Here is a 22920-nt window from a genome sequence, read left to right on the forward strand (position 1 = left end):
CCCTGCACGCCAAAAATACTCCTTTTTGGAAGAATTTTGGCGTGCACAAACCCTCCACACCATTTTTTTTGGCGTACAGGATTTGCACGCCACTTTTTTGGCGTGCATCTAGTCAAAAAGTGGCATGGACCATGTTGAATGCAATTTTTTTGGCAGGAACAGTTGCGCACAACAAAATAGGGTGTGACCACTGCGGCCCAATGACATATTTCATGTACTATTCATAGTGCCTCCGCCAAGCTCCGCACTATGAATAGTGCCTGCGCCAAGCTCTGCACTATGAACAGTGCCTCCGCCAAGCTCCGCACTATGAATAGTGCCTCTGCCAAGCTCCGCACTATGAATAGTGCCTCTGCCAAGCTCCAGCACTATGGATAGTGCCTCCGCCAAGCCCCGCCACTATGAATAGTGCCTCTGCCAAGCTCCAGCACTATGAATAGTGCCTCCGCCAAGCCCCGCCACTATAAATAGTGACTCCGCCAAGCTTGGCCAGTATGAAAACTATTCATCTTGGCACTATTCACAGTGGCAGAGGCACTATTCATCATGCCGTTGGGGCGCAGTGGCCAACTTTGCCGCCAAAAAAACTGCATGTAAAACGGTGCACGCCAACTTTTGACTATATGCACACCAAAAAAGTGGTGTGCAACGCCTGTACGCCAAAAAAAATGGCGTGGAGGGTTTGTGCACGCCAAAATTCTTCCAAAAAGGAGTATTTTTGGCGTTCAGGGCTACGCACGCCAAACAAATGGCGTGCACTTCTCCTGTACGCCATTTATTTTGGCGTACAGGCGTGCACGCCACTTTTTTGGCGTGCATCTAGTCAAAAAGTGGTGTGCATTTAGATTGACCCTTTCCACAGAGCCGTGTCTGATCTATGTCTGGTGGCTTTCTGGGGTCTTGCACGCTTATAGGATAAGGCGCTTCTGACCTCCGAAGTCCTTTATGCACACGGCAAATCCTTGGGCAAAGTGTTTACGCTCACCCTGAGGTCCGCGAAAACCGCACGGCCGCGCGAGCCGCAACTCGTCATTCTAAACGAGCAACGCAGCGTTCTTTGCCTGGTACAAGCGATACGGCGGAGGTTTAACGAGGTGAAAAACAAGAAAACTGTTGTGACACTGTCGTATATCTCGACTGCGGCACCTGTCACAGGTATTTACGGAAGCCCTAGAGGGACACGCATCCGGCCACTGTTTGGAAAAATCAAAAAATGCTATTTCACAAAATACAGATGCATGAAAAATGTACCACATGTATAAACCTTCCAACTTTGGGATTCCATGAATCTCAGAGCTCATGTTTTCATGTGAGAGCTTGAGAAAAAAATATTTGAAGATGCATTTTTTGGAGAAAAAATGACTTCACATGTTTGAGAAACAGTGACGGTTCTTTGGAATGCTATGTTTAGGGCCTGTACTATGGAGGCCCTGACATGCCAATCATGCCAAAACAAATAAAAAACAAAAAACAGATTTTTGAAAATGATAAATCCATTTTTGAATGAATCCAAGTGCCAAATTTGCCATACAGGTACAAAAACAGCCTGTAATATTCTGATCCCTCCCCAACTTCCCATGGTTTCAGAAGTGTATTGCGTATGGAAGGCCCCCTACCCAGACACGTATGATATATACATTCCGTCATCCCTTGCTGCAACCACTAATCAGTACCACACTGTGTCTCATCCCCTCCGCTCCCATACAAGGAGCATGATACAAAATATACAGAATATAAGGCTATGCCCCCATTGCTAATGTTACCCTTGGCCCCTTATGGTAGGGCTGGACCCCGACCAAGGCCAGTCGGGTATACCTGACTACCCAACTGAGTCAGTGAGCAGGAGCTGGATAAATATGTATCCAGCTCGCCGGGACCCGACCGGACCTGACATATCCAGCTCAGCAAGGGAGGTCCTCCCAACGAGCTGGACACGTTCAGCTCGCTGGGTGAACTCTCGCCGGGACCTTCCTTACCGAGCTGGGTGCATGTATCCAGCTTGGCAAGAGAGGTCCTCCCGGCGAGCTGGACACATCCAGCTCGCAGGTTGACTCACTTCTTTGACAGAAGGAATCCCTCCGGTCAGGGAGGCGTACATACCTCTTGACCGGGGGAATCCCTCCGGTCAAGGTCTGGCATCTTGGGGGCGTGGTTGTGGCACAATTGGCGGGCCAAACCCATGAAACCGCGGAGCATCCTGAAACTTGGCATTCATGGCGGTTGAGATCAGTTTGGACCTGGCAAGTATGGCGAGCCAGGGGCATAATTTGGAAGAATTTGAAGGAATTGTGACACTTCTGACGTTTCAGAGGTGTGAAATGTGGTTTTTAATTTTTTGTTGGCATTATTGGCGTGTCAGGGCCTCCATACTGTACCATAACTTTCCGCGGATTCACACCTCGGATTCCAAGCCGCCAAAAATACCGGTTTGTCAGGATTATTTTCCCTGCACGGTTTCCCTGAGCTCAAAAGGCGTACCATGAGACCGCGGATTCATCAACAACTCCTCGGTCACCAGTACTGACCGGTGTGGTGGTCTAAATGGTAGTCAGCTTCAGATCCAAACTTCAAGATCAGCCCTCAAGAAAACCACCCTCAAGGCTCAAGATTCTCTCAGATCCTCCTTCTCCCTTTTCCCCACTCTCCTCTTTCTCACTTTTGCTCTTTCTTGGTCCTAACACAGATCTGTCTGTGGGTTTATTCCTAGTTGTTGTCTTGTTCTGGTTTTTGTTTCTTCCTTGTCTTTTGTCATGTTTATCTCCATTTCTCCTGGTTCCTCTCTTATTTCTTATGTTTCTTGTTGGTTTCATGTTTTATCTCTTTGTTCTATTTCTCTGCTTCTTTTCCTCTTTGTGTTGTCTGTTTCTTTTCTTTTCTCCTTTGTCTGTGTTGTGTGCGCGCGCATGGCGCGCGAGGAGATGATGACATGTCTGTGACAGGCCTCCAGGAATCCAAGTTCCGGGCGAACTTGGAGGATAGGAGGCCATAGCATCTGCTCTGATCCAAGGCGGCTATCAAGAAATCTATCCAATCCTCGATTCTTTTCCAATCCATTTTTTCCGATTCTGAGCGCGATACAACCGCCAACGAAGATCCAACCTTTGTTGTACCCCCAAAACCACTTCCCCCCCCCCAGCTATCACTTCGAATCCTTACGACTCATCCGGACCATCCGTGAGGGCAGTCACTCAACACCTTTTCCCCTCCCAGCGCTGCCGCCGGCCTAGCACCAAGCGGAGCTCCATACCGGTCAGCCAGAGTGGTACAAACCGGCCATCGGGAATGTATTCCTCTTGATGGCAGGTCCGTTTGGTCATTGAGGGCTCCCCTCAATGGACTGTCCTCTTGGTCATTGAGATGAGTATACGCTCCTGTAGATGACTGGAACAAACCGGTCATCAAGAGGAGTATGTACTCCTCAGGATGACCGGAACAAACCGGTCATTGAGAGGAGTATGTACTCCTCAGGATGACCGGAACAAACCGGTCATCAAGAGGAGTATGTACTCCTCTAGATGGCCGGAATGAACCGTGTTGGAATTTCACTCGTTTCAGCTCTCCTAACCATTTCTTTTTTTCTTTCAATGATTGAAACTTGTTTCATGTCTCCTCTATTCCGGTGAAATTTTTCTTATTCATTATGCTTGAATTATTCACACCCACAAGTCAAACACATTGTATCTAGTCTATTTAAACCACCTTAGACTAGAAGCAAACAAACCATCAGTCTTGACCATCTGTTCCTGTGTGCGCACTTGAGCCCGCCCACTGTCTTATCTGCGAAGGCACATTAGCCCCTTCGAGTAAGTTATTTGGTCCCTTTTTTCAGACTATTTGTCTGCTATTGGCTAAGCCAATCTTTTTCTCCGCCCGCTCCGCTCGCCTCTGGTTGTAATTTATTCAAACCGGTCATTGGGAGGAGTGCATACTCCCTCGATGATCGGAACGAACCGGTCATCAATCTACTCCTCAAGATGACCGGTTTGTTCCAGTCGTTTTGAGGAGTCCATCATTCTCTTGATGACCGGTTTGTTTCGGCCGTTTTGAGGAGTACATCTTTCTCTCAATGCCCGGTTGTTCCAGATCTTGGGAAGTACATAACTCCTCTTGATGACCGGAACAAACCGGTCATCAAGAGAAGTACATCTTCTTCTTGATGACCAGAACAACCTGGTCATCAAGAATGTGGCAAGTGACTATTGATGGCCGGTACGGGCCGGGCATCAACAGAGGTGTGGACTCCTATCAATGACCGATCTCCACCGGCCATTGTTTCAAGAATCCAACTTCTTGTTTCATGGAATCCCAAAGTTGGAAGGTGTATACATGTGGTACATGTTTCATGCATCTGTATTTTGTGAAATCACATTTTTTGATTTTTCCAAACAGTGGCCGGATGCGTGTCCCTCTAGGGCTTCCGGAGGTATTTGTACACAGACTATTTAGCTTCCTTGCCTCTCTTTGTGATGAAAGTATCAATTCTCTGGGCTCTCCATCCAACAAAAACATCCTGTTTCGGACATCAGGGCGGAGCCATCAAGCAGCACTTGACTGTTCAGGATCCAGGCGGTGCTCCATACTCTGAGTGGCTGGGAGGCGCCTCATTCAGTCCAGACACGGTCTGCGCATACGGGCTGAAGATGTATGCTTGCTTGGCCGATGGGTATTGTGATTTTACAGGTTGTTGATGAAAGAATTCAGATGACTAAGATATTTTTTTATTTCTGATTAGAGATATGAAAAGTTTTAACATGATATGAGCCTTTTGTTCCTTTTTGTCTAACTACAGAACACATCCACTTATCAATTTTCTCTCCAGCTCTTTGAGTGGAATTTGTTTGGGTGGTTTTATCCTTTGTGACTTCCTCTGAGGAAAAGAGATCATACATTAGCAATCATCTAGTTGACTGAGATACAGCTGCCCACCTTTGGTGCTGAAATTCTATCTCTGGGCAACTTTGGACCAAGTGTCTTCTCAATTTATGAGATTAAAACTGTTCACCTGGGCGTGAATTCTCACAATTCATGAGGTTTCACTTGCCGGAAGAAATCAAACACATGAAGGCCAAAGGCATTGGTTGTCTTGTCCTTGTAACACAAGGATTTGTATATTGGCTGTAGCCTCTTAGTCTGGCTCCGCTTGTGCGCAGCTCAAGGCTCCCTAAAAACCATCTGAGCTTGTCCAGTCTGCTTTCAAATTATGGTATTTCCATCTTTCAAAAAGAAAACCACACACCTAATCCGCCAAACAACAAAATAAAATAAAGAGAAGATCCCACCTTTTGCTCACAAATGTGGCATAGGGTAGAGTTTTGCAAAATATGTTAGTAGCTACCTGGAGATGCATAGATTGGGAGGACTTAATTTTGGTCAGAAGTGCCTCTTCTGTGGTGTTTATTCCTGTGTTTCTATACAGAGAAATATGGAAATTTCCTCTTCTTCTTTATAAATAGAAGATATTGTAAAAGCAACTCCAGAAATGAATTTTTCATGCAAAATAACCTACTGCCACCCACTGCAATGACCCCTCTATATATAATGCCCTGTGGGGTAGTACCCTTTCTGTTGTAGGTAGCACCCTGTTTATTTAGGGCAGGTCCCTTTGAGGCTGTGCTCCTGTCAAGCTATATGTTGTACTAAAAAATGTAATCCCTGCAGCTTGTAAAGATGTACCCTGTTAGATATTTAGCCCACCAATGCCTGTTCCCCTGGAGCTGGAATCCCTCAACCACAGGTATAAAAGGAGGCCTCTTGCCAGCTATTTGTTCCCCTTGGAAGTGTGGTGCGCTATATCACCCTCACAGTGTCAAGATACAGTTTATGGCATTTCTGCATTAAAGTTCCACTCCTCCTCTGCCTCAGGATTCATAGTGTGTGCATTGGAACTAAAGATGTTTCACATTTTTCAAGATTGCAATGGCAGACTGTTGGATATTCAAGGTTACAGTGTTTTGCTCCGCTGTGCCTCTGCCTCTTCTCAGCTCCACCAGTTTCTTTTCCTTATTTCATCATGTTTTGTTTTGTTTTTTCTCCCCCTTTTTCTCATGTGTGTAGTGCACACAGGGTATGATGACACGTCCTTCAAGATGTCACACCCCAGAGTTTGATGTTCCACACAGACTTCAACAATGGGGTGGCATGGGATCTGCTCTGAACCATATAGCAGACAATATTTTTTTTGCCATTCTGATTCTTCAATCCAGATATTCAATTCTTATTGATTATGATTGTTGTTCTCTGTTCTTATTATTGATCCATCAATCTGATCATCTCTTCCTGCATTTGTTCTGATAATTTTATTTCCCAACGTCTCTGGAGTCATACTTCACAGTTATCTGGTACTTATTATACAAACTTACCAGTCCTCTCTTCTTCATCTCTCTGATCCCCCGGTCTGTCTTCTACTTGGTCCTTGTTTCTTGCTTTGTTCTTTGTTTTCTTCAAAGCTTCTTTAGTTATGTCTACCACATAAACCTTGATGAAAACAATTTGAGAAGTATGTATTAATCAGAAGAAGTCTGTTTGAAATTGATTGTAACTCAGAAATATTTGAAAAATGAATTTATTCCACTTCTATGTAGGCAGCAAGGAGTAAATCCTAAAACCAAGAAATTGAATATCAGGATTGGAGAGTGTGGGTCTGAGGTTGAGAAACAATCTGTGGTACATATATCTTCCCCTATATCTCCCACCACACTCACTTTAGGCTTATTCACACACTTGGTCCTGCTTTCTTACACTGGCATCTTTGTCTGACTAAGCACAGTGCAACAAAGAAGTCAAGGTTTACCTAAGGATTAATTATCTGGGTGCCAGGATTAGATTATGAGGAGCTGGGATCACTCCATCTCAACTTTTCTAATACTGATATCAAGCCACACAGGCTGAGAGGGTTCAACTTCCCACAACAACATTCTGGACTTCAAAAAACAAGGCAAGTTTTATTTTTACACATAAACAGAGGATTTATTCAAATCCCCAAGATAAAGAAACCATATTAGCTAAACAGATATCTAGAATGATATTGTGAAATAACTTCCAAAAGAAAGGTTTGAAAAACTATTAAATGTGTCACAAAAGAAACAGGCAGAAAATAGCACTGTTCACGTAAGAAATCTATGACCATGGTGAGAGATGTACATCAGCATACTTTCCCAGACAAATTGGCTGGCACAATGGGATAAACTTTATTTCAATCTTGCTGATGTTTAGCTTATGTTAAGAGTGCTAATATTCTGGTGATTGAGTAGCTGGCTATGAAAGATAAAGAAACCATGAAGAGCTATATGGCAGCCCTAATCATATTGAGTTGTATTATTGGGTTTCCATAATAATTCATTTTTTAATAGGTTCAAAAATTATTCTTTGAGATTCTTTTTGAAGATTTGTGGAGAAAAAAAAGCTGAATGATTAAGAATGGAAACCATTTGTGTTGATTTCTCAATCTCTTTCAAAGAAATTCTTGTTTTGTTTTCTGGAGTATTTTTTGATAGTTATCTTGAGAGTCTTTGATTACCCTATTCAGAAAGAATGATTCCATGAGATTTGTACTTTTGGAAACAGTGCTTTGATATCTTCTATTTATGTTCTTGGTATGTTCTTTGATACAGGGAAGAATCTTCTTTGCATGTATATATTGAATTTGACCTTGAGGTTCATATTCCAAAATCCAATAATCTGGCTTGTCCCCTTGAATTTCATGTAAGAAGTAAGATTTCATAAAATTTGAAATGCTATTTGTTTCTGCCAAGAACTCAAAAATTGAAGCTGAATATTCCATTTTCTTCTTCAAGTCATTTTCTTTTGTTTCATCCTTGATGTCAAAGATTAACCTCCCATGACCAATGTTGTCATGGAGAAACTGCAGCATAAAGAATGCCAGAATTCTTCCTCCCTGTGAAAAGGTTTTCTCATCTCCAGACAGAAAGAAATCAATGAAATTTCTGTAGGCTTTGTCCAGGATTTCATCATATGCTATCTCCCCCTTTTGGATTTTTTGCAAAACCTCAATAGTGCCCCAAGAACTGAACCAGAGGAAGTATTTATAATTTTCATCAAGATGTATTAAATTCTCATAGATGTGAGACATCAATGTTGCAAGAGAACAATGTGAAAACATCATCTGCCCATGTTTGCTCAAAACTATGTAAGTAGTTTCATTTCAAAACAAAACAAAATGAGGTTTAAATCAGTTAGAGGAAAGGATTTGGGAAAAAGAGAATCATCTACTCCTGACTAACCCTCTGTGAATATCCTGAAACTTGAAAATTCCCTGCTTTGTGGCATTAGTTTGCTGCTAGGATATTCATACCATCTAACAATGCTTGAACTTGGAGAAATTGGAAGGGTTCCATGTTGGATTTTGTAGTTTATTATCATTGTTGTTGCACATAAATCAATTGTTTTTTTATTGTCAAAATGTTGATTGAAATGCTCTCCTTCTATCATTTTGTACTGAAGCATGTAATCAATGACATGAATCATAATCCTCTTGATTTCAAAGCCTCTTCTGTTTACCTCATGCCAGTGATCAGCAATTCATGAAACGCATCATCAGGAATTATAACTACTTCAAGGCTCATTAGATGTTGCATGTAACCAGCCAAGAAATTCTGCAGTTCATCTAATGTAATTTTCACATGACGGCTTAAAATACTTATATTTGGAGGGTTTTCTTGTTTGTAAATCTTCTTTCTTGCAAGTTTTCTGTAGAAATCAGCTCTCTGGAGCATACTCAGTCTATTCAGAGCATTTTCATATAAACTTTCACCGGCTTTCAGATTAAAGTAATTGAGTTTATTTGCAAAATGTTTTGGGGAAATTGAATCAAGGAAATCCAGCAAATACTTGTAAGAGTTTAATACTTTTTCTTTTTTCTCCCGGTCAATTCTGCTCAAATTACATATTTTGATTTGTTTGAAATCATGATACCAGCTTTGGAGGATATTTTGAATAAATGTGTGATCATCTATGATTGACCTCTCTTGCTCTTTGATTCATCATTCATTTATTGGTTTCAAGTGGCAATTTTTTTTTTTTTTTTTTGGGGGGGGATAGTAAAAAAATTAAAAGATCTGGTTAGCTCAATGATCAATCTTCCAACTTATGTCAAAAGTTTCAGCATACCAATTTTAATTTCTCTAAACTGTTGAGAAAAGTGCCTTATGGGCTTCAAGCCTTCTGCAATTTTCTTTTGTTCTTCAGTGAACTTAAACACTGGTATACTAATCCTGTCTCCCTCAGAATCTATTTTAAAATGACTGGAAACTGAATCCATCTTGATATGTTTACTTTGTCCCAAGAGATAAACATCTGACATAGGTAACAGATGTTTATGTGTGAATCAATATCAGAATTTGTGCAGAAAAGCAGTGGAGGATCAAATTGATTTACCTTCTGCTCCATGTTCCATGCATTGGATGATTTGGCAAAGTGAAAAAATCCACAATCCTCTTATTTGAAAGCCTGGTAGAATCTTCATGGTATTTTCAGGTTCTAAAATGAATTAGTGGTTGATTCACTAGTGACTAGAGAGTTCAAGATTCTGGTGCAATATTTCTTGTGGTATATTTTACTTTAGGATGAATCAGGAGGGCAACAGAACTATTTAGACAAGACCAAAAAAGGATGCTGGAATTTTGAGATTCATGGCTTGAGAGCTGGACCAATGGAATCCTGCCACTTTTTAGGGTCTGTTACAATGTCACAAGAGGAGCCCAGTGCACTCAGCCTGAGAGCAGGCAGGATGGAGTTGCTCTGGTAGGGTATGGGAATCCATTTTGCATCTGGTAAAGCCATGTGTATAGGATGTGAGGCTGAAGACTTTTGTGGAGTAAAAAACATCTTGTAGAAAAATTATTAGGTGCCTTGTCCCTCCTGCCTCCTCAAAGACAATCAATGAATTACTCAACTGAGTTCTTACACAGCAGAAGTCTGTTTTTGATATATTTCACTTTTCCCCCTGTAGAAGCTACACAAACACACTTGAGGCCAAGTGAGCTGGTCTGAGATGACCAAGAAGGATGGCTCCTTCCCCATATTTTTTCTTGTATTTTTAGCGCCTAAACCTGACTGTGAGACAACTATGGAAGAGCTGTTCAACTTTGACATGTGTCTAAACCATGGGTTAACCCAGGACATGTTTGAACTACACCTCCAAAAACCAATTGTGAAACGGTACAGTACATGTATTGGTATTTTTTTTGAGTCCAATACACTGTATTGGTATTGGATCAATGTGAGGATCAGGCTACTACCAATTTGCTATTTATAGGCTATGAAGTTTAATCCAAGAGGAAAACTCGCCAATGCTTGGATAGTAACTAGATGTAAGGTTCTAAGCAATGTGCAAATAGAAACCTTATAAGGATAACTCAGATTGTTTGTTCTTGTTTTTGTTGATAATGATATTTTAGATTTCTGAGGAAATGATGATAAAGAATATTCCGATGGAGAAAGAGCACCACAACCTACTGTATACACCCTACTACATAGCGACCGTGAGGTCCCGCGGGAGCCTATGTAGTAGCCAATGGTGTGCCTCAGTGAATCTCGCGCAAGGGTGCTGCACTCTCCCCCCATTTAGCAAGTATGTACTTTGGGCTTCGCGACTCACACCGGCCATTCCCGTGCAGGGACACCGCTAATTGGTGAAACCTCACTGGGTGTATGCTATGTATGTAACTATGTTAATGGTTACCGATTCAAAGCAAAGCAAAGCAAGCAAGCCAATCCTGAAAAAGCACTGTACACTACGATGACCCGGCCAGTCCAAAGAACAAACAACCAAATCAACGCATCCATCTCAACTGGATCCACGCGAAGCCGTCGAAAACGCCGTAGGCCAACTGAGTACGATATTGCTGAGCAACATCGATTTGAAGAATCGATTCGTTCTGGCCGTCGAGCTGGTGTTATTCCAGCCCCTTCTCAACACCCGACACACCCTTTGACTTCAGCTTTGCTTGGCACCAATGAAAACAGTGACTGGGAGGAAACTATTGATGAATACGAGGAAGACAATCAACAACGCAATCAAAGAGACCCAATGCTTCAAGAACATGCAGCTTATCATTGCCTTCGCCGTCATGCCGAAAGAAGAGAGCAAATCAGCCATGAGTGGTCACAGCTGGAAGCTCAAGCCGCATCAACATACCTCTTGCAACAAGAATCCACTCTCAACTTCACGTGTAATACAATGGATGAGTTTACGGTTCCCTCTGGAAGTTGTGCATGTGCACCGGGTGACATTCATCATCGTCATGTTGACCTGATAGACATTATTTGTACGTTGTTTTCTCTTGTTCAGGATCACCTATACAAATTATCATCTTAATAACCATGCATACACCACTAGACCAACAACCCAGACGCTCAATCCCATTCTGCAAATGTATCCCCAACGTCATACGCCTGCTACACTATGGCTACTTTGCTGCCTCCGCCAACACACCACGAACAGCTTTCTCAGTCAGACTTATCCAGCTTCATCATTTCATTTGGAAACCGTCGGTCATATCTACATCCGCTTTTGTCAAAGGCCTGTCTGCATTCTTGGATACCCGTAGCACCCAGCCACTTTTATCCCGTAGTGTCCATTTTAGAAAGCGGAACCTATGTATTCCATTCTCCTATAGCGTTGATTTACACTCACGGATCATGACTCTTCAGAAAAAGCTTGTTTCAGATGGCCTCCAACTCTCAGCAGCTGATGATTGGGCGGATAAGTGCCCTTGATGTTTTGGACCTAGTGTAAATGAAATTAAAGCTGACCCAAATGAACCAGACTTCATCATTGCGCTAGATGGAAACTTCCAACAACGCCATTATGCCCATGCCAGTAAGGACAACCCTTGAGAGGATCAGTATCCAGATAGTTTCATCAAGCCTTCAAAAATCATGACAGACAAGCAAGCCCTTGAGGATTCAGAGTTGTTGGCTCAAGGTATTGATGTAAGATTTGACATCAACATTGGATACAGTTTTTTTCCTGATGATTCACTAGAGTTAAATTTATGCATTCCAGCCTCCATGCACAGATTCTCACAAGGCTGCAAATGATAGCCGAGACGGATCCACCTGGGATAAATGTGATGACAGTGGCCTCTTTGCAAGTACTTGTCGCCATGATGCACCCCTTTTATTTGTGAACATTTACAAATAAGGCGAGAAGTATGTGAGATGCCCTACTTAATTTCCAAGAATATAATTGATCTTGCATTTGACATGGTGGTATAGATTGTACTATCCTGTTTCCATCCTCCGAACTGTGTTGGAAAGTTTTCCGGAGTGTAAAGTGGGAATTTTATACGATCTTGGGTGCCACCTTGAGACTCACATGAGGAAGGTATGTTCCTCAAAACTGGGTGACTTGGATCTCTTAAAGCTATGCTAACTGCTGCCTGAATAGCGGAATCTGTTGACAAGCCAGATACACAACCTGAGCTTTGGAACCTCCGTCTTTCATGCATATGTGCATGAGTGGGCATGTCAGGTTGCGTATAACCCTCGATTCAACTCATGGTGGGGTCTATCGGATGGTGAATGCTTGGAACGCCTTTGGTCTTTCCTATCAAAGCTTGTTTCCCCTCTCCGAGTTTCCACACGTCTTCATCGATTGACCAGTATCCAGGTGCAAGCAAATTATCATTCAGAACAACTTCTCGAGAGCAGTGGTAAGCATTTGGTTTGACTATCTCTCATCTCAAACCCTTCCTCGGACCTGACCAACTCTTCAGCCCAGTGGCTCTCAAACAAACTTAAAAATGCTAAAGAAGTTGGTAATGAAGCGAAGAGGTTTCTTGATACACTTTATCAAACATTGAACCCACATTTCCCTGAACAACACCAAAACTATACAAATGAGTTCCTCGAGGAACAGTGGGTTCTAGAGAAACAGTACCATCGCACCGCCAATGTGACCTTAAAGAACAGTCAACTTCAACTCGGTGGACTCCTCTGCTTACAAGATAAGCTGGATGCTGCTTGGTAAGTGCCAAAAAGCATAAATCCAGTTACGAATCACCTTTTGACTGTTGACTTACTTAAATTCACAGGGGCACCACGGCATTGACTCCACAGCAGGCCCTTGCTCGGGCTACCGCTTGTTCTACGCTCACAGAGCAAATTAGGACCGTCCGCGAGAGGCTTGGTACATATTACTTGACCGACCGAATGACACGTTAGTGATTTTCTCTTCTCATTTCATCGCATGTACTGAAACTACCTCCTTAAACATGTAGAGGAAGAGAGCGAATTGCTAGTGAAGGTGTGGCATACTAAAACCGAGGTCAGACGGCGATTTTTGGCGTTGATTGAAGAGAAGCAACCCTTAATTCGTGTTCGCCGGGCTGGGGAAACCACCACACTTGGTAAATACCTTTTCTTAGAGCATTAAGAGATCCACAGCTGACAAATCTTGCAAGACAGGCACCTGGGGGCAGCAGAAACTAATTGAATCACTCCGGAAGCATGCCGAGAAGATCCGATCCGTGTTGAACTCGTACAACAATCATGTTCGGGCTTATGTTTCTGCCTGTCCAGATCGCCCACCGCTGCCTGAAATGGAATATTCGGAACTCCTTGCCCTCCAATATGACGATAATTTCTGGAACGATGGGATTTTTACCAATGCCAACGAGCCATGGGCGATTGACGAAGCAACAAAAAAAGGGATCCGACAACTTGCTTATCTCAAACGATCGATTGAGGAGCAGCGAAGACTTGGCTGGGAAACCAGGAGAGCCATGCGATGGGCTATCAAGCGTCATCAACTTCTTAAGACCGCCTTACAAAATGTTTTGCGACTGTTGCGCAATCCTGAAGCATTGCCAATCCCTCAAGACATTCAAACCCTGGTCGAACACGCTCAACTGGTCACACTTCCCTCTGTTTTGGACAGGCTCAAAGTTGCTAAGCTTGTGATTCATGCTGCCTACATCAAAATCCTCAACATTCAACTGGCATGGCATCCCCAAATCACACAAGTCCTCAACAAAACAACAAGGCAACCTCAAGATGGCGACATCCTGCAACCATGGAATTCTCAGATGAGTTTCATCTACCGATTTCAACGAATGGGGCTGTTATCTGGTGTGCCGGGTGACATCTGTGAAGGAGTCATATCAGATACAGCACTTGAGCTCTCTCTAGAAATTCCTGCTGCTGAACCGTTGCCTCTTGACCATATGCCCGCTGATGATGAGGATGAAGAAAATGATGACGATGATCAAGACCAGCAGGAAAATGATTTAGAAGATGCCCTTGCCACAGATCTGCTTCTAAGTTTAGGTACAAGCAGTGCCTTGTAACATTTGGTGAATTATTGTAAATAGTACCTCATAGAATCTTGGTTGTGTGTTGCACCTATTTGGCATGGAGTTTTGATTTCTATTTCAAAAATATTGAGATACTTCAAATTTTGAAATATGAGCTGCACCAAACAATTAAAGAACTTAGTTCACACACTGCGGACAACTCTTTGCGCACTGTGCAAGTGTGCATATGTCCAAACACTTTGCGCACTGTGGTTGAACTTGAAGGGAGCAAAATTTTCAACATTTTTCTGGACAAATCAATAGAAACCCCTTTTATTGTCCTCTGTAAATTTTTGCGAGTTTTTTGAACCTCCCTTGTATGCTGAAACAAAACAAGTACTGTCATTTGGGGACCTGGAATTCATGTTCCAGCATGAAAATTCCAAATAATTTATTGAATCATTCTCATCAAATGTTTTAGAACTTTTTGGCCACTTTGTGCAAGAATAAGGCTTTGAAAATTTAGGAAAATTTACATGAAATCTGTCAACTTGCATTAGTACCTGGTGCAATTTCCCAAATTTTCAAAGCCTCATCCTTGCACAAAGTGGGCAATTAAAAAGTTCTGAAACAGTTAAAAATATAATTAACATGATTCAATAAATTATTTGGAAATTTTAGGATGCCAGAACATGAATTCCAGGTCCCCAAATGACAGTACTTGTTTTTTTTATTAATGGGTTGTTTCAGCATACAAGGGAGGTTCAAAAAACTTATAAAAATTTACAGAGGACAATGAAAGGGCTTTCCTATTGATTTGTCAAAAACGAGGAAGCAAAATTTTTCTTCCTTCACCCGCAGTGTGCATAGTGTTTGGAAATGTGTGCACTGCGCAGAGCGCAAAGAATTTTCCACAGTGTGAAGTAAGTCCAACAATTAATTAGGTGTTTAAATTGCATCATAAATCATAAAATCATAAAATAATTTTTGTGGGATTACATCATCAAACTTGCAAGATCTGCTTCAAAGAAGACTTTATGCACACCAGTGTGTATATTAAAAACTTACCCTAATCACCCCCTCAAGTTCTCAAAAGAGACATGAATGAGCATAGATTATGGATTCAGATGAGTCCCCAACATGTCAATGATCAAGGATGTATTCCCCCATGGCTGCAGCAAGCAAACAGCCTTTTTACATTTCATGAAATTTAGTTGAACCATCATCCATGGCAGGTCAAAACATAAATAAAAATAGAAAGAGGTGTGAATAAAAAACTTTATGATACAAACCAGATCAACTAGTCTTCCAAATGAGAGCAACCAACTACCAAAAGTCAAGTTGGAATTTTCCAACTTGGTCACTGCAATACTTTCTTCACTTTTTCAGGAGAGTTACTGCCTGAATTTCTTTAAAGCGCACATGAGCCTATCACAAGTTTCATTGTGGTAGGTATTTTTTGAAGTGGTGGTAAGCTTCAAGCATACAAGATTTCACCACTAGACCTTTTTTCCTTTTTAAGTTGTGAAAATTCACCTCTACATAACCAGATGTGAATACATATATTGAGATTCATACAAAATAGTTTGGTCAGATGCAATTTTTTAACTGCGTGCTGTGCGGAGTCACATACACACATAGCTGCAGCGAACCACTTTTCTTGAAATACACGCCGGGGGTACTTCCTGGCAAGCGAGTTCGTGGATGCAACGGGTGACGCCGGCTTTGTGAAACCCACGTGGATTTCACTGTGCCCGCCGTCGGTATCACCAACCCGTTGAAAATGGGTGGAGACAACGGGATACCCAGTCGTCTCCACCCTCCCGGGGTCTCCTCGTGATAAACTCACGGTGGAGCCGACAAAACCACAAAATGTGTTCAACATGATTCCCACGTCGTTCCCACCAACGAGGATTCCACGGCTGCCCTTGGGCTCCCGGTGGAGCCGACGGGAACCTCTATCTTTGCTCAACGGGATATCCTCGTCGTTCCCACAGACGAGGATTCCACGGCTGCCCTTGGGCTCCTGGTGGAGCCGACAAGGAGACAAATTGACGGGATCCCCACGTCATTCCCCTGGGAAAACAGATGAGCGGGCTTGCAAGTTGAACCGGCTGTTGATTGCAGTAATTTGTCAGTCTCATCACTTGCTCCCCCAGTTAGGTTCCCCCACCTCCAGAATTCAACAAGTCCCACGCAAGCGGCCCCTTGCAAGGGCAAAGGGACTTCGCCTGACGAATACGAGCCGTGATTGTTATGTCCGCTACTCCAAGCGCAACTAAACCCTCGACTTTGACCTCTCCACCGCCTCCGTCAGCAGGGGTCTCAACCTGACTGCCTACGGTATCCAAGCCCTCAACCTTTCCATCGACCTCTGCTCTGTCCTCTCGGGCCTCCTCTGTCCCCTGCCCACCTACAACTTCACAGACCCCAGCCAGTACTCCATCCCCGCCATCCCCGCACTCGCCTGGTCCGTCCCCAACATCAAGGCCGTCTTCACCATCCAACTCGTCGACAGCAACTCCAGGCTCCCTGCCGCCTGTCTCCAAATCACCCTCACCAACGTACTCACCGCCACAGGGCCGTCACCTGGCTCTCCGCCTCCTTCCTCATCCTCGCCGCCCTCATCGCCCTTGCCGCCGTCACCATCGCTCCCTCCTCCTTCCTGCTCACCGCCCCGCCGTGTGAGCCCTGTGGGAAGTCATTTAATACTTTGGTCGCCCAAAACAACCATCTGGTCATCAAGAAGCACCATCAGACCATCAATCAACAACCCAAAGAAAACAAACACCAACAAACTAAAATTGGCCATCTAGCCGAGAGCTCCTCAAATCCGATAGCCCAATTGGACAGCCTCAACCTATCCGAGAAGATCAAAGTAGATGCAATCCCATCTGAACAGAAGAAGGCCGACTTGGAGCGGCTGATCGAGCTGCAGATTGCCCAGGCGCCGCGGATTGAGCCAAACGAATGTCTTTTCTGTCCCCGCTCGAGCTCGGTCCGCTTCGCCGACCCAGACCAGGCCCTGACCCACATGCTCCGCCCCCACGGCTTCTTCCTACCCGACCAGGAATACCTCGTCAATAGGCCCAGCCTCCTTGCCTATCTCGCAGAAACGATAGCTGTCTGGAACGTCTGTCTCTACTGCGGCACTGGGTTCGGTGGTAAGATCACCGCCGATCAGGCCCTTCCAGATCACGCCTCGTTGACCCGCAAAGGACTCGAAAGCGTCCGCAAACACATGTGTGATAAAGTATTTTTTGTTTTTACTTCGTTGATATCAGTCACACATCCATACATACTACACTCTTCATACTGAATCATTGCCGGCTTGTTCTATTCTCAGAATCATTGCAAGCTGGCTTGGGATACCGAAGAGCAAAGGCTAGAGTACTCGGACTTCTTTGATTATTGAGCGTCGTATAAGAAGCTGAAGCCGATCAAGAACAAGGCCAAGGCAAACAGGATCTTGAGTATGGTTGAGGAGGCCAAATGGGAAGATATGACGAGCGAGTCGTCGGATGTATCGGACAACGAAGACGACGATTCGCTCCTGGAGGAGCGACAGGCCGCCCTAGGCGACTCGGCCTTCGAGCCAGTCCTACCGAACGGGGTACGGCTTGGTCATCGGTCGTTGCGGTACATCTACAAGCAGAACCTCCTACCGTACGCGGTGGGCTCACAGTCGACTCAGGCGGGGAACCGCAACATCAATCTGATCACCCGGCTCGCCGTGCTTTCCTCTCCTGCCGGCACGCCGTCGGCACTCACAGACCACACAGAGGCCTCCTCGGTCCTCATACCCAGACTTGCCGGTCGACCTAACTCGAAACAGGCCCATGAACCACCAATTTGCATATTCAGTCTGCCTGATCTCCAGCCCAAGCACTAGTCAAGCAATCAACGATCTGCGCAACCGCACCGGCGGCAAGGGCTTCTCGACCACCCAAGACACTGTTGCCTTTATCTCCCAGCTATACTTGCCCTTCAACCAGCAGCACGGCACCGTTGACTTCCCTTATTACCAAAACTCCTCCTGATGAAACATAAATGTTTTCTTTTTTATTTTCCCTGTTTCCAATGTTTTCTTTTTTTCTTTTCTCCCTTTTTGCAATGTTTCTTATTTCATGATGTTATCCTTCCTTGTCTCTCCACCAACAATGCAATGCAGTGTGTGTGATAACATATTCTGCTATATCTTGATCCGGCAGATTCAATCCGCTCCGTACCAACGACCCGAGCCATGCCACCCACAACGGACCACCTGAACCGGTGGAGCCCACCAATGAGCCACGTGGAATCCACGGGTTCAGATGGAGTTTTGATTTGTGGGCCCGACGCTTCGGTCGGGATCACGGGGAGCCCACGCATCAAGTACACCTGGGCCCGATGATTCCGTCGGTATCACGAGGAGTCCTCGGGGGGCCCACGGAGAGCTGAAAGCACTTGTGGAATCCTCGGAAGCATCACGAGGTGCCCTCGTGATGGGGTTGGTGATGCCCACGAGGGCGTGTGGACCAAATGCCGCTGGTCCGACCTCGCGCACCCCTTCACCGTGGGATCCACGTGGATTCGCGGTGGGCCCCACGTGGAGGGACTCCCCGGGTGTACATACAACCCTTGACGAAGTAAGTTTTTTCCCCCTAAATCTCTGTCTCTGGTTGCTCTGGTTGCTGGCAAGGCACAGCAGCGGTCTGCCCTCCAGAGCCCGCCAATCATTCTCTCTCATCACGACCACATCACTCAGTAACTGACATCCTTTTTTAATTTGCCATCTGAGATTTACGCAAAACAGTTTGAATGTTGGATCCGAAATTTTCTCTACCGGGCGTGTCATGATCCACGTAGGCGGGACAGCAAACGACCTTCTTTGGAATACAACCCTCGACGAAGTAAGTTTTTTCCCCCTAAATCTCTGTCTCTGGTTGCTCTGGTTGCTGGCAAGGCACAGCAGCGGTCTGCCCTCCAGAGCCCGCCAATCATTCTCTCTCATCACGACCACATCACTCAGTAATTGACATCATTTTTTTAATTTACCATCTCAATTCATCAATACCTGGGTGACTATCGTCTCCCCAACGTGCCCTCGCAAACTTGGTCTGGTGTTTGCTCGCTCCAACCACAGAAGCTATCTTAAAACCTGAAGGACCCAGGTCGATCCGATGCCAACCCCAACTCTACTTATCCAAGGATGGCGTCCACCTTACTTATCCGAAGATGGCGTCCCTCAACCGAATTCATTTGAATCGCCTGGGAATCCCTTCTGCTCCAGGTTATGTCATCGGCCCTGAAGTCCACGGCATTTATCGCTGCCGCCCTGCACGCTCTGCTCAAACCCCCGGCCACCTCAGCTGCCTTAGGCGAGCCCTGCTTCAACTTTCCCAGAACCAGCTATTTGGCCGTTCTGAAGAACCCCGTCCTCTATGGTCCTACCCTGACGTCGATAGAACCGGCACCATCTCTACACCTCTCCTCACCCAACCATATTCATCGCTGGTCATCTGTCCGGCCCAAACACTCCCCTGGGCCGCGTCTCCGACATCAAACCCCCTGAGCCTCTTTTGAGTAACAACAGTCGTGACGGCCGATCAACCGTCAAATGTCAATTGATTGTTGCAGCTCGCTCTCGCTGCGTTGATCGGATCGGGCTCCCCCTGGGAAACAGATTCACCCAGTTCTCCCTGTCCTTGTCCAGCGTACCCGCCGGCGCCTCCACCTGGCCGGTTGTTTATGACAAGACCGGCTCAAAATCCTTATCGTACTCGCTTGTAACCTCCCACAGACAGTTAACCGATGCCCCACTATCCTATCGAAGCCCTTGGCCCCACTGATGCGCAACTCGTTCAATTGGATCGTCAGCGCGATCAAAGCAGCCCGTGGTACGTCACCCATCCCGCACACAAACCCTATCCACATTGAAGCTGAGTAACAAAAAATTCGTAACCTCTTGTGTGCAAGTGAGCATCGGTCGTACAGTAGTGCCTTCTCGACAAACATCCCGGGCTCGATGCGGGCTCGATGTATGGCTACGAAGAGGGTGCAGGGGGAGGAAGAACGGGGTCGTGCTCGTCGTCAGTCGTTGCGTCGATGGCGACGACAACAAGGCGAGAAGGCGACGGCCTGATGGGTTGCAGGACAACTGGGGCAGACACCTCGGAGGATGACAAAGAGGAGCTGGCTGATGATGAACCCGACGAGCAACATGTATTTGTAATGCTTTGAGCCCAGTTGCTTAAGGAGCCTCCAGCGATCAATTGATGTCATTAATGTGTGAAAACAAGCTGGTCTTTAATTGAAGCAAAGGTGGGCAACAGTGTGAATAAAGTTTCAATGATTTTCAACTATGTAGTAAGGTAAATGGATAACAAGATATTCAGATCAGAGGACCAGTTTAAAAACTGGGAAGGATGAAATTGGAATAAAACAAAGAGTGTATACAAGGTGTTGTGCAAAGCAAGGAAAAGATATGAGTCAAACAACCTCCACACTAACCACTCGCACAAATTGATTCATGTTCACCAGTTCCCAAACTGCTGTTGCCATTTCCACCTGTGTTTGTTCCCTCCGGACTAGAACTTGATGAGTGGGAGATGCTGTTATTGACCCGCGAGCGCTTAGGAAGATTGACGTGTGAGGGCTTAGGAAATGGGACCCTGGGAATTCGCACAAGATCAATGAGCTGGCTGTCCAGATCTAAATGAAGCATCTGCATTTGGGGTCCACTGAGGAAGCGGCTAGGCTTCATGATCCAACTGGGGTTAATCCTTGCATTGGGTGCGATAACAACCTTGTAGCCTATGTCGGCAAGGTGTGCTTCAGTATCTGTCCAGGGTCATTTCTCATGAATGCCTGAAGTCGCTTCATCTTCAAAAGTCCATGATAAGCAAAGACAAAATTTCCAATGCTTTCTTGAACAGTGACTGAGGAGTTGGGCTTACTGATCAACTGGTGCATGCGGTCAGTCACTGACATTCCATTTCTGGCACCTGTGAAACGATGCATGTTCAGTAACACCCAGATAAATGTTATACCAAGAAAGCTTACACCGTTTTTTCTTTGGTCTTGCCAGTGCAGCTAACTCGCTCTCAGTGTGCCCAGTGATGAACGACTGGAACCGGGCAGGGTAATGCTTCTTTTGATCGGAGTCAAGACTGAATTGAAGGAATGGTGTGGCCCCCGGCGTACTTCGCATGAATTGGAAGGCATGCGGACCAAGGTGATTGGAGACCCCGAAGATAATAAATTCAGCACTGTGTCTTGCACCGAGGCGGGTAGCCTTATTTCAAAAGGTTGAAGGGTCAGATTCAAACAGTGTGATGGTCAGATTGCCAAGCAGCTCACCTGCTTGAGCCATTCATCCATGTGTTCCTCCACCGTAACTGAATCCTTCTTGAAGGAGACTGTGCTCCGCAGATGAGGGGTCTCCAAAATTGATGCCAGGTTCCGAGCAACGCTGGATGGTGGATTGGCAGAGAAATTTTCTTCCTCAGAGTCATCGTCAAGAGCTTTTTCTTCAGCTGTGAGCAAACTGTCTAAGTTTGTACGCCTTCCTTGATTACCTGTTGATGGCCGCATACCATCCACATCAAGAACTTGTTCCGCCACCGTAAGCGGGGCAGAAGCAGTAACGTAGGCACGTTGTTCCTCTTTTGTCTTTCCGTGCCACATACTCGACACCTTCTCCCTGGCCTCCTCATTGTCAATTCCTTTGCTAGCTGCTTGAGTTGAGAGTTGGATTAATGATGGATTGGGTTGTGAGGGAAGAAAGGCAGCCACTTGCCTCGGAAGACCTCTCGCACCTCTTTGGTTTTGAAGAACTCATTCCAACAATTGGGTCCTTTGAGTGCGATTCGCTTACCACTAAACAGTCATAAAAAATATGTAATTTTGTCCCATTTTGCATGCCTCAAACAGGATGATCAGGAAATCAAAATGGATACTTACAGGAAGCCATCAACCATGGGCATAGAGACCCCGCGTTCAATAGCCTTGATGATCAACATCTGACGTTGTTGAGTATGGTAATCAAGAAAGAATTGCTTATCCTCCTCGGACATAGCTCCCTTTGAGTTTTCCTGGGCTTCTTTTGCAAGCTCCAGTACAGACTTTTTCATCATTTCGTTGAAGGACTGGGGCAATGGACCGGATTCAACATCAGTCTGTAAGGCCCTCTTGCGTCTTTTCTGAGGGTGATTGTTCAAGTCGTTGAGAGGTCCAGGCTGAGATGTGGATATTTGCTGGTTGCCATTTGTCGGAGATTGGGTAGTATTGGTGGAGGTGTTCTCAGCCGCATTCTCCAGATTAGATATTGCTGGAGCAGAGCCCCCAAGTTGTAGCAAAGCCGCATGATCGTCAGCTGAGGGAAGAGGATCACGATAGTCTGACAGAGAGTGATCAAGAGAGCCGGGGGGAAAGCGGTTTTGGGGTGCGGAGGCGGACTGTTCAGCAGCAGCAGACTTCCTAGCAGGAGCGTATTTCCGAGCCATGGGGGTCTTCTTAGTTGCAGCAGGCATAGTTGATGTAATTGCAGGAAGAAAATGTGAGAAACGTAGTCTTGATGCCGCAAAGTTTTGATTGTAAAGCAGAATTTAAGAATGTAAATCAAAGGGAGTTAGCTAATGATCTCCTCATAAAGCAAAGAGTGAAGCAAGTTAACTCCAAAGGG

The 22920-nt window shown here is 45.0% G+C and overlaps 6 protein-coding genes across 6 annotated transcripts; 5 read left to right on the top strand and 1 right to left on the bottom strand.

Annotated features, from left to right (window-relative positions):
- Positions 1-8128: 8128 nt before the first annotated feature.
- Positions 8129-10952, top strand: PtA15_3A746 (uncharacterized protein; the record flags this gene model as incomplete). Its single annotated transcript, XM_053167744.1, has 2 exons — positions 8129-8146; positions 10770-10952. The coding sequence occupies 2 exons, from the start codon at positions 8129-8131 to the stop codon at positions 10950-10952; spliced, it is 201 nt and encodes a 66-aa protein (XP_053018931.1).
- A 1385-nt stretch (positions 10953-12337) lies between these two features.
- On the top strand, positions 12338-17670 carry PtA15_3A747 (uncharacterized protein; the record flags this gene model as incomplete). Its single annotated transcript, XM_053167745.1, has 10 exons — positions 12338-12346; positions 12668-12674; positions 12738-12987; positions 13056-13180; positions 13242-13370; positions 13429-13536; positions 16415-16502; positions 16573-16725; positions 16836-17484; positions 17602-17670. 10 exons carry the CDS (start codon positions 12338-12340, stop codon positions 17668-17670), a joined length of 1587 nt encoding a protein of 528 aa, XP_053018932.1.
- Positions 17671-17730: 60 nt separating this feature from the next.
- On the top strand, positions 17731-18295 carry PtA15_3A748 (uncharacterized protein; the record flags this gene model as incomplete). Its single annotated transcript, XM_053167746.1, has 2 exons — positions 17731-18070; positions 18120-18295. The coding sequence occupies 2 exons, from the start codon at positions 17731-17733 to the stop codon at positions 18293-18295; spliced, it is 516 nt and encodes a 171-aa protein (XP_053018933.1).
- Positions 18296-19530: 1235 nt separating this feature from the next.
- On the top strand, positions 19531-19809 carry PtA15_3A749 (uncharacterized protein; the record flags this gene model as incomplete). Its single annotated transcript, XM_053167747.1, has 1 exon — positions 19531-19809. One exon carries the CDS (start codon positions 19531-19533, stop codon positions 19807-19809), a length of 279 nt encoding a protein of 92 aa, XP_053018934.1.
- A 239-nt stretch (positions 19810-20048) lies between these two features.
- On the top strand, positions 20049-20379 carry PtA15_3A750 (uncharacterized protein; the record flags this gene model as incomplete). The annotated part of the gene is made up of 2 exons (XM_053167749.1): positions 20049-20134; positions 20214-20379. 2 exons carry the CDS (start codon positions 20049-20051, stop codon positions 20377-20379), a joined length of 252 nt encoding a protein of 83 aa, XP_053018935.1.
- A 254-nt stretch (positions 20380-20633) lies between these two features.
- PtA15_3A751 (uncharacterized protein) lies at positions 20634-22741 on the bottom strand (the record flags this gene model as incomplete). The annotated part of the gene is made up of 7 exons (XM_053167750.1): positions 20634-20653; positions 20748-21050; positions 21194-21241; positions 21300-21531; positions 21597-21966; positions 22032-22115; positions 22695-22741. 7 exons carry the CDS (start codon positions 22739-22741, stop codon positions 20634-20636), a joined length of 1104 nt encoding a protein of 367 aa, XP_053018936.1.
- Between the last annotated feature and the right edge of the window lie 179 nt (positions 22742-22920).

This window comes from Puccinia triticina, chromosome 3A (assembly GCF_026914185.1).
Source record: "Puccinia triticina chromosome 3A, complete sequence".
Taxonomy (NCBI): Eukaryota; Fungi; Basidiomycota; class Pucciniomycetes; order Pucciniales; family Pucciniaceae; genus Puccinia; species Puccinia triticina.